The 11,796-nt window shown below is 39.1% G+C and overlaps 1 protein-coding gene across 2 annotated transcripts in view; it reads right to left on the bottom strand.

Annotated features, from left to right (window-relative positions):
* Positions 1–7,455: 7,455 nt before the first annotated feature.
* The window catches only part of IRS2 (insulin receptor substrate 2), a 28,522-nt gene continuing 24,181 nt past the window's right edge, over positions 7,456–11,796 (bottom strand). For both annotated transcript variants that reach the window (XR_010079723.1, XM_063392793.1), the window contains one exon: positions 7,456–9,900. Coding sequence is in view for 1 of the 2 variants with exons in the window: in XM_063392793.1 (XP_063248863.1) it covers positions 9,896–9,900 (5 nt within the window). In the remaining variant the exon portion in view is untranslated. The remainder of the gene's footprint in view (positions 9,901–11,796) is intronic.

Genomic DNA, 11,796 nt, shown 5'->3' with positions numbered 1-11,796 from the left:
ATATGTGGTGGCCCCTGAATGCATGGTATGAGCAGACCAGCCTAACAAGTCTAGTTACCAAGGAAACAGGTTTTTAAACTTGAAACATAGGTATTCATGATGACAGAGATCTTACACTTTTTTGGAACAAGTCTCTCATTTGAGGAGTGAATGTGGAAGCTGGCTTTCAAAATCCTCCTCACTGTGGTCATGAGGCCAGTGGAAAATGTCGCATTGCTGACCCTGACTCACTGGTCTGGCAGAATTTGGATAAGAATATGGAACAAAAGATCATTACACATCATTGCCTAATGCTTTACCTTAAAAGAAAGCAAATGGGGGAGTTAATTAGACAAGGACTTCCTTTCTTTGAGGGAGCCAATCAATCACATTTTTTCCATCCTGAAAGGAGGAAATTTTTTTTAACATAAATCTTTTAAGCCTCAGTGCTATGGCTTTATAAGAAGAGGAAATTGATCTCAGCTATTCTCTGACAGAGTGGCACTGAACAGAAAGTGTCTTTCTTTCAGAATATATTCATTAGTTCCTTCAATCTGACCTTGAATGCATTTGATTAAATGATTAAAATAATTTCTTCCCAAAATGACAGTTTGTAGGACAAATTTAATTAAGCTCCAGGACTGAGGAATGGAAAAGCTTGTGCCACACTTCTTGTTCCATATGAACTCCTATGCTTAAATAATCACGAGGACCATTGTGAACCCCTGCAATATGTTGGACATCTGGCCTCCCTGATTCTCTGATTGCCTCTCAGAGCCCAGGCAGCCACATGTTACTGCTCCCTACCTGTCCCACTGCCCCAGGCACTGTTCCCTTCCCTAAAAGCAGAGTGAAGGGAACAGAGTGCACTGTGAGCAGAGTCACTCTTTAGCATCTTCTCATTTCACTGCCCATCAACAATACACAAACTGACCACAGAAACCTTGAAAAATCTTTTGATACATGTAACAAGAAGGGAAGGAACTCTGCCAACTTCATTGTTGTCTCATCATTTAAAAATACAAAAAAAAAGTTACACAGTCTGTAGAATAGTGCTGTGAAAGTTGTGAAATTACTAGTTTCTCACCACTTTGTTTGATGCACCTTTCTACACCATCAAAAAGCCTGAATCTGATTTCTCTGCTAAAATAGCACCACCACTTTTGGCAGTAGTGTAGTATTAATGCAGATCAATATCTTCAGCATGCTTCTTTAAATTTGTCAGGTTATCTTAGCCTGGCAGTTTAGAAACATGGGGCTTCATTTGCTAACATTCACATTGCATCTAGTCCTTTTGCAGGGCCACTGGTGCTGGCAATCCAGGATATGTCACATAAATACATCCCTCAAACAAAGCTTGAGAGAAAACTACAGCAGGCTGAGTATGATGTTCAGTTATAACTATGGAATTGTATTGACTGCAGTGGGGCTGCATAAAAATAACTGCTAGCCAAACTTGGTTCAGAAACTTAAAATATTAAAAAAAACCCACCCAACCTTTAACCACAAACGGTATGTGGTTCATTTTGCAAGCAATTACTTAGCTCACCAATATATTAATGATAAAAACAAACCTCCCAAATATTCCCCAGCCAACAGAAAAAACAAACAGCACTAGAAAAGCAAAACTGCCTATGCAGGGTAAACGACACACAAATTTGAGCAGGAAAAACATATTAATGAATCTTCTTTTAGGAGGTAAACAAAATGCTGGCTTCTCGCCAAGGAGGCATGCACGGAAATCAGGCAGGGGATCCCTGAAAGCCCAGCAAAGCAGCTGACAAAGCCTCTTTAGTGCTGTCAGTGAGGCAGACACAATGTGAGAGATGGCCGTGCCACACACACACTGGAGAGCTGCGGGGAGCTGGAGCCAGCCAGGGAGGCCGCCCGGGACCGCCTCCCGCAGCAGCCGCCTGTGAGGAAGGTGCTAAAATACCTCCAGGGTCCCGCTCCTGCCCTCTCACCGGGGAGAGGGATGCTGAGTCTGATGTTTTGTGACATTCCCAGGTGGCGTGGCTGGTTGGACCGGGAGCAGCCGGAGTGGAGCTGGCAGACGCTGCACCCATGCCATCAGCTCACCCGCTGCCAGGGGCCGGGGAAGCGGCACACCGCAGCGCTCTGCTTCCACCCCGCCACCGTGAAGTCTCCTGTTCAATGATGCACACAGCTCTGTACTGGGCTAGAGCGGTTATTTCTTCCCTTGTAGGGCTCTTGGAAAATCTGAAATGCTAAAGGAGATAGAAAAAGCCTCACTTTTCTTTTGCTCCAGTCAGACATCTTCCAAAGCCTCCCTGCAGGTTAATGTGGTGAGGCAGCGGTTCAAAAGAGCTTGGCAGAGCTATTGCCTTCACTGCATCTCAGTCCCACAAATCAATGTGATGATGTACATAGATTTACACACTGAGAGACGGGCACAGCCCGTGTTTCAGGCTCTGAGGCAGGAAGATGAAGCCTGGTGGCTGACAAAAGTTGCAGGGTCATTTGAATTATCATTCAGGGAACATTCAGAGACATCACCTTGTAGATCTTCTGCACTTGAGGACAAGTAAAATAGTCACCCACTCATTTGCAAAACACGACAACCAACCAACCAACCAACACTCTCCAAATACACTGATGTCTGACAAACTATATTTGAATGCACAAAGAGCATGAGATTTTTTGTGTAGTAACAAGTGTAATTAGGCCTTTGTCAAGCGTACCTGTTGATATCCTTGTGCTGCTGCTGCGTAAGAGGAGAACCAGAGGATTTTTCTGAAGAGTGTGGGAGAACTTCACACAGAGTGATGATGCACCTCAAACTGAGATGGTATATCACTGCTTTATATATCAAATTGAGGACAATCACAGTGTAGAACAACTGAATGTCTGGAACATATAATTTGTCACAAGACAGGGAGTCCAATGGCTGGAAAGTGTAGAGATAAGTCCAAGCATAAATGACATCCTTCGGTCCATGGTCCCTGGATTTTTCTCCTAATCTCCATGCCTGGAAATGAAGAGCAATGATCATGGAAATAACCTGGTACATCATGTAAATGTGATTGTCCAAAAACAAAAGAGCAAGTTTTCAAAATGAAAATTATGCTCTCTTGGATTTTTTTGTGGTGCCTCTTCTCTGGTTTTGAAGGCAATGGACTACACCTGCCAAATTAGAAACTTCCTTTGTTTTTTATTCCCTTAGAACAGAAAAATCCTGGGGTCTGTTACCATCTGAGAAATACAGGCATAGTCAATAAAAAAATTAAATGTTTATACAGTGAAAGTCTTTCCTGTGAAATAGTAAAACCATTATTTGATTAAAATAATATAGAATCCAGCTCTGGGCTTTTAAACATGATGGGTCACAGGCAAGGAAAGAAAACTATTCCTCTTCTGTCAAGTCTGTTACTAAGAAAAGACTACTCAAAGTAGAAACACTTTAATACTTGTTCTTAGATAAATAAGATTAAAATTTAACCTTTACTCTTATGAAACCTTTAGAGAAACATCCATTTATCTGCAGCTGAAATAAATACTGGATTGCTTTATTGATTCATTGGCTAAAAGCATAGACTAGTTGTGAAAATTCCACTCTGTTTCCATCGACACATTGAAACAGAATTAAAAAAAAATAATTTAAAAACAGTTTAGCCTTGAGAAAATGTGCAGTCATTGGGAGGTTTGGCCTTCTAGGAAAAATATATTCTTCATGTATTCCACTTAAGAACCAAGATATTTATATGGAACAGCTTGATAGACATGATAAATAACAGACTATAATTACATTTCCTGAAGTACTCCTCAAAGGCAATCTTATACCACAATGCAGAATAGTCTTTAGAGGACATAAGGTTTAAAAGAAAATATATCAGGAATACACAAACAACCTCCCAAATGACTCCAAATCAGAGCTGCAGCTGCAGTAAATCACCATGAATGCAATGGTGGCATATTCCTAATCTGTGGCCACTGGGACCATGGCTCCAGCGTTTATCTTTGTGCAACAGCCTGTGATATTTAAACTACAAATTGGCAGCAGTAAAAGGGCAACTGGTGGTCATGTTGTAGCTGACCAGTGTGAACTTACTCCCCAGTGTCTGTGTCGTCATACCTGATTCCAAGTGTGAGATAATTTAAGGCAATCACTGCCCCATAGGGAAGGGGAAAATACCTCATAGTTACCTCTGGACTGGATTAAGATACAGCAATATTGTTGCCTTGTATCTCTTAACTCTCCTTTATCTTGTTTAAGTGTATATTCAAGTACATGAACCATGGCACCTTCACCTATGTTTATCACACAGCTCAAGTAAAGGCGTAATCCACCCCCTTGTTCCTGCACTTTCTTGTCCTTTTGCAGGATGGCTGTCTCTCCTCAACATCTGCATCTAAATTAGCTAAATTGCTAGAAAAGAGCCAATGATACAGAAATTATTTTTTCCTTCAGGAGTAACTGCTCTGTCAAATACAGTTGTAATATATTCTAGCATCAGATAATTAGACTATGCCTTGGAGACCTTATAGGGGGTACCAGAACACCTTTCCACAGTCATTTAGTGTACTTGCTCAAAAAACCATTATGCCTTGGTGAAAGGAATATTTTTAAAGTAATTAGGAGCATAGGAGCTTATATTAACTCTACACTTTTAAGGTCAGACTTCTACAGAATAATATTCTAGTGGAGATGTAGTTAATTCATCCCTTATAAGTTTCATCAATTGATCTTATATTTTGAATTATGCACACACATTCAGTTCACTTTTTGTGGGGAGAAATCTAATTCATATTAGAAGACCTAAGTCTGGACCCTTTGGCTTGAGCAAAATTTCCATGTTGAAGTTTGTCTGAGGTAGAATGGTAGGCCTGGATGTTCAGCTCTGCAATACAGCTTTCTGTCACCAATGAATGAATTGTTCAGTACACCCACGTTTTCAGACAGGATCATTATTTAATGAGAAGGAAAACTACTTTAAGGAGCAGTAGCAGAAATTCTAAAGGTTAGGGCAGAATAATATGCTAATGCTTAATTGTTGTCAGCTGTGGGAATTAAATTGAACTGGTCGATCTGCAGAAAACATGTTTCCAACTAAGGGAACCCTGTTCCTTTATCTAGTCCCTCCTCATATTCAATTAATGGTTGTTTCAAGGTGTGTCTGATTCCACCTTCTGCCTCCTCCATTTGAGATATGTAAACACAGCCTGATGTTTACATCCTCTTCTTACCTAAGAGCTCGTATTTTACCAGTAGTGCTCCTCACCTTCTAGACACACCTTCTACATTCAGTTTAGCACTTATTGATGCACTTTTATGATTGTATTTCTCACTTTTAGAGAAAGGAAAAAAAGAACACGAAAAGAGAAAGAACAAGGAGGCTGTGTAAAGAAACACTGAAGATCAAGTGGACTTTTCAAAAACTTTTGGCAGCCATGCATTCAACACATGATACTGTGTTGCCTAATAAAACACAAAAAAATGAGGCCATAGCTCATATGAAGCAATGTTATGTGCTATATCCATCCAACAGGCCTCATTCCTAGACTGAACTTTATTAAACATATGTTTAGTCTGATATATAGATAGGACACATCACAATGACAAATTAAAAAGAAAAAAGTTGAAAAATAAAAGCCCAACTGGGATCTACCTTTTCAAAAATGAATGATGACATCTTCTGTCCCTATTACTTTCTGATCTCTGCAAGAGCTGGCTGAAGATGAACTTTCTCAAGGTGGAAAAGCCATCTGGAAAAGCCTGAAGCTGTAGTAATACACTAAAAGAATTGGTCAGTGATTTGCCTCCCACAGAGCATTAAGGCTTGCACCTCCAGCCAAACTTGTTCCCTTTACACTGTTCAGCAGTGGCTCTCCCGAAAGCAAACCCCAGAACACTCACGGATTATTTCAGAATGAGCACAGCAAGAACCTAAACCCTTTCCTATTCCCATAGTGTTTGAGAATGGAAAGCAAGCTGGGATGACACCTGGACACATATCAACGCTTCTCTGAACTATGTACCACAAAGAGTAAATGCAAGTTCTCGAGGAGGCTGAAAGCCATGGACTCCTTATCCTTGAGAAGAACAGTCACTGGAAAATGACTGAGGAGCATCAGTTCCAAGTCAGTGCAAACGTTGTGTTTCAAAGTGTCCTACATCACATTAAACTTCTGAGGGAAGCAAGTATCCAAAGGTTTATTTTATCTTCTGGTTATCAGAAGTTGCACCTTCCAGAGAATCTGATACTGGATTTCCAGATGTCTTACCAAAGACATTCTTCTTCTCTGGTATTGTAAGGTACCACTCTCATACCCTGTTGACAGCAGAAAAATGAAGTCCTTTGGGATAGCTGTGTTTCTCCAGAGAAATTTCAAAGATTCAAACAATTGTGTTTTCTTGCCAAGGATGTAGACACTACAGAACTCAGTGTCCCATTTTCTCTCCCCTAGAAAACCTACAGATAAGAAGGTCAGGACAGATTAGAGAAGGAACTGAACGTTCTCTCTTGGGGAGCATTTACACTTATTTCAGCACTTTGTGGCTCATATGGACACTCCAGCAGGCACAGAATGATCCTACTGCTGCAAAAAAGAGAACTGTTCTTTTCCATTCAAGCCACTTACAGAGGAAGGATCTCACCACAGTGAGCCAGGTTTTGTCCTTTAAAGGCCAAAGCGTACAAGTATGGCCCTTGAACCATCCCCAAAACACCAGGCAATCACGAAAGTACCAGCCACTTAGTGGCAGATGTGGCCAGAAAAATATATGTATTCCAAGGCAGGACTTCACCTCAAATGAGTTTAAACATGAAAGACAGTGAGATTACGTCTCCTCCTTGCAGCAGCAGGCCTTGCATCTGATCAAGAATATGGCATTCAGACACTCTCGAGCTTAAGCAAAGGAGTTCTCACCAAGACTGCTGCAAAACAGACATCAAGCTTTTTATGAAGCTACTGCTGTTGTCCCCTGCCCCTCACTGCCCCATTCCCTGTCAGGAGCCTGACCCACACTGACCCATCACTTTCCTGGGTGCAAGGAACATTGAAAAAGGGTCTCCTGTCAGGTGTAAGAGACATTCCTACTGACCAAATCAGGCTACAGTGACCCCAGGTTCTCTGCATGCAAACCAGCAGCCAGAGATAACTACAAATAGCATTAGCTTCCCCCTCTCCTTGTACCAGTGTGACTATACAGCCAGAAGGACTCCCACAGTCTTCCACTCACTTTAAAACTGGAATTAAAAATTAAGATGATTTCTGCTCCTAGTTATTTCCTCAAATACACAAACTTCACTTTTATAAAACCAATCGCTTTATCCTTAAACAAGATTTAAAATTATTTCATAGCACTTCAGGAGTTAAAAGGAAAGCAAGTATGTGCAGTGCAGTAAGATTTATTCACAGAAAGTGTGTTTTCATTCAAAAGAGAGAATAAACTGATTTTATGTAAACAACCAGAAAAATCCACTTCACCCCTAGAGAAAATAAGTAGACAAATACTTTACTCCTTTCATAAATAACGTATTTTATTGCATATGGCTATTAAGGAGAGCATCCATGATCAATACAGACTAAATACAATACACTACTCTAGTTCCATTTATTCTGGTCTCCAGCAGCATCACATTTATCCTTATATACAGCGTGTACATTGGAAGACACAGCAAGATAAGTCTCTTGTCATATCACAATAGCAAGAAATATATTTAACATCTTGATATCCAGAAACAATACGTACCCAAAAAGAAAACACTGCTTAGTAACTGTTAAGGTTATATAGCAAAAAATATTTTAAATTTAAGGTAAGTCAGGCAAAATGTACAAAGACCCAATATACATTGTGAAGTTTTAGCAAACATAACATTTATACATTTTGGTTCCATTCTGTAAACTAAATTAAGAATGTAAGTATTGCATATGCCTTTGTGAAATATACAGGATAGAGAATATTTTATTATTTTGTCAGGTTATTTTGTTGGGTTTTTTTATTTTTTTTTTAAAGTTACTGTATGCAGTTTAGCCATTTGTTTTAGTGGCATGATTTCTTAATTGATACAGAGAGATATTTGAAAATAGAGGTGTTCAAAACACTGAATTCAGCAGGTACCACACTCAGTGCTGGCAGGGGGTGGGGAGGGGTCAGACAGAAAATGTCAAAGGGATGCAGGTTTTTTAGTTCCAGACTTGAACAAGCAGCATTTTAGAATGTCTTAGAATCATTTATAGCATTAGTATTAGAGAAAAACTGAATCAGATCAGGTATTTAAATTGATTTTAGATCTAATATTGTATTATGCATTGCTGTGATTTAAGACCCCAAAAATTACACAGAAAAATAAAGTGAGCCATGGAGTAGGGAAGGAATTAGTTTACATTCATCTTTGTCTTGTAATACAATCCTCAGTTCTAAAAAATCAGCATGTAAGCAGGAAGACTGCATTGCCGTTCATTGTATTTGTAAGACATGGACTCTTGTCTTCCTTAAAAAAAATCCCAAAAGAAGATAATGTATTGTCAATAGTGAAGTATGGGTTCCACCAAGCACAATGATTAAAGACAAAAAAAAAAAAAAAAAAAAAAAAAAAAAAAAAAAAAAAAAAAAAAAAAAAGCCTCACATAACTCCTAACTCAGTAATACTTACATGTGTATCAGAGCAGGCACTGGTGGGGTACCCTTAAAATGTACACAAACACTTCAATCAAAGGAGAAGCAAGGTGGCATGACATTCTGCTAGTCTGGTGCAACAGTTGTATGTGACTTTTGTGACAGCAGCTGCCACACCACTCAGATTTTCAGGCCACTGAAAATGTGATGCACAGTTAGCCTTGAAAAGAACTCAGGATAAGTGACTGCAATGGTTCTTCCCTGTAATAGTGCCTGCAGCTACAATGGTGCTTTTTCTTGGTAAAGGCAAATATCAGGACTTTATAGATGGCAAGATAATACTGTGTTAACATTAGCTCTTGAATCTGCCTGATACCCATTATCATCCCTGCATTCCTAGCATGCTTATGTGGATTTTTGGTTACAAGAAATGCAGCTAAGAACAGTTAGCTGACGAAAGTGAGCTTGTAAATAGAAGAAAAGGCTTTTGCAATCTGAAGTACCTACATAAACACCTACATAGAGAGGATTAAACAAGTGTGTCAAAGGTACAAAGATATCCCTAATACAGGTTGATGTTTTTAACTTATGTTGCTTCAGTTATACATTTTATACTTTTTAACTACTCTGAATCCTCTGTCCAAGTCTGATTCACAGAGTTTCATCCCGTTTTAGACTTTTCAGTGCCCTACTTAGGCTTTGTCTGAGAAGTAAACCCTGCGGCTAGTGATGCAAAACCCAGCAGCAGCAGCAGCTGTACAAGTTCAGTAAGGCTGGCGACCGTTCTGGAGAAACTCAGCACAGAGATAAAGGAGTTCCTGTCGTACACCAACACTGCAAATCCGGCTTTACTTTGAACTGAGGTAGGACTGTCGTAGGCTTGAAATTATGCCAGTAAATACCAGATCTTGCTGCTTCAGCACGTGTTACAGAATCCCCTAATATGCCAGAGAATAAATACAGTTTTTCCTTGAAGAAAAAGAAAATGAAGGCATTGGCCATTACTTAAAGAGGCCAGCAGAAAAGTTCCTATGATTTAAAGAGCATCTCCAACTTCTGTCGAAACAGCAGCAAAATGGTAACACAGATGCCATGGACAGGTACTGAGTTAGGCAGGTTGCCTTCCCTTCCTCCCAGATTTGTTGCACGGTTTAGCCCACAACAGTTAAGCAACTGTTAGGGCCAACAGTAACAACAATAAAAAGTAAACGTTAAGCAGCTTCAGTTACCAAAAACAAAAACCAAAAAAACAAATAAACAAAAAGGTATATGCCGAGCAGCTTCTTTGAATGTTGTACTCTGTTGTTTGAGGTCATGGTGAGAAAACTAATTCCTTCACTCTGAAAAGAAAAATGAAAGAAAGTCAATCAAAGCTGCAAGTTTTTTTCATATATATGATACAGACAACACAAAAAATACCATAGAGAGATTATTTAGAAGGGGTGTTCATGTTGAAAAAAAAAAAGCAGCTATTCAATAATTGCTTTCCTATTCATATACACCATAAAGTAGTGCAAAGGCAATAAAGGGAGCATCCCCCAATCCAGCACCACTCCCTTTTTTCAGAACCTTTCAGCTAAGGTTCTTCAGGTCAGCAAACTGCAGAACACAGAATGGGCTGGAAAACCTGGCACAAAATCCCCCCCATTCAAGTTGCGACCATCACCATTTTTTGCATCAGTGGAAAGGAAAAGGGGTTAGAGAATGTAGGTATAAGCTTAACTCTTTTTTTCTCAGCTGGATATTACAAAAAGCTTCCCATTTCCAGATATTAAAAATAAGCTTGAGAAAAAACAAGTTACCTTGTCTTTAGGGAAGAAGTCTACCAAAAACATAAGCATATAGAAAGAACCTTCTTTTAATTTAGTTATTTGATTTACTGAACAACTATTATTCCAGAAGTAAAAAAAAAATGAGTAGGTATGCAAAAGGAAAGAGTCTTCTAATTACTGACTACAAAGAAGCTTTAAACAGTCGAGATGAATTATGCAGTAAAATAGAAACAGATTACAATGAGACCCATTCTATTTTAAAGAATACAGTGGATTCCTTTAGTGTTTCTTCGCTGCAAAGAATTAATGGATAGTATGTGCTACTCCACCAAAAAGACATTATAATGTATTAACTCAAAACATTAAAATGATTTGATAATGTGGCCATTAAAAATCAAAGTTTAATAGTTACAGCAATTTTCCTTGTTGTATGTTGTCCCCAAGTTTACAAGTTAAATAAAGTTTTAGTTACATGATGTATTACATGAGTCAAGTTATTTGGAACATTTTGGGAACAAACACTGTTACTTAGAAAAGCCTACAGTTTTGGCTGTATTGATACAAGACATCAGTATTCCTATATATTTCAATTCCTTTGGGACCATAAAACCAAAATAAATTAGATACAAAGCATGGATGTCAAAGTAAGTCCAGTGCTTATCTGTGCAAGTTTCAATCCATATAACCCTCTGATAAACCACTACAAAGCCTTTTCCCTCAAGTTTACACAAAAACAAAGGCTGATGTATCTTGGCATATATGTAGGACTTGCTAAATTGCTTTGAATCTCTGACAGCTAAGGTTTACTTAAGGCATTGGTCCTGCTGGAGTCAACTGGAGCCACTATATGATCAAATATTAGGGTATTACTTGGGATTCTATTTCATGCCACATCTTGAGATGAATTAATAACTTGCCAAGACCACAAGGAAAGTGCCCCACTGCCCCCAGCCATGCCTTAAGTGCCATTGCTACCACTTTTCTCATCAGAAACTAAGTCAAATCTATCCATTCAATCTTCAGTAAACAAATTTCCGTTGTTTGTTCTGCATGGGTGTTTCAAATTAAGAACTTGAACTGGCTTATGATGCGTCTGGGGGGAGCTCCAAATCTGCCAACACCATCCCCAAGGGCTGCACGGGTGAACATGGGGCAAGATGAACAGCTCTCAGATGCGAGCAGCAATTCCTCACTTGAGGAAGAAACACTTAACAAACCACTTTGTTCCCATTTTTGTTCAGAGAAGTAGCACAGATGCATCATGTAAGCAAACAAGTGAGTGTTCAAAAGTACATGCTAACTTCTATTGCTTTCCGCCTTCAAATGGAAACCAACATGACATCTAAAGTTACAGATCCCAAAGTGAGAATGAGAGTAAAAGACAAATAAAATATTAAAAAAATTAAAAATCCTCATCTTCAGATAGAAAAATTGGTGGCAAATGGAAAGGATACAAAGAGGTAT

The sequence above is a fragment of the Prinia subflava genome, chromosome 3 (assembly GCF_021018805.1).
Source record: "Prinia subflava isolate CZ2003 ecotype Zambia chromosome 3, Cam_Psub_1.2, whole genome shotgun sequence".
In the NCBI taxonomy this organism is placed as follows: Eukaryota; Metazoa; Chordata; class Aves; order Passeriformes; family Cisticolidae; genus Prinia; species Prinia subflava.
The sequence above is the reverse complement of the archived record's forward strand: the minus strand, read 5'-3'. Positions and strand labels throughout refer to the sequence as shown.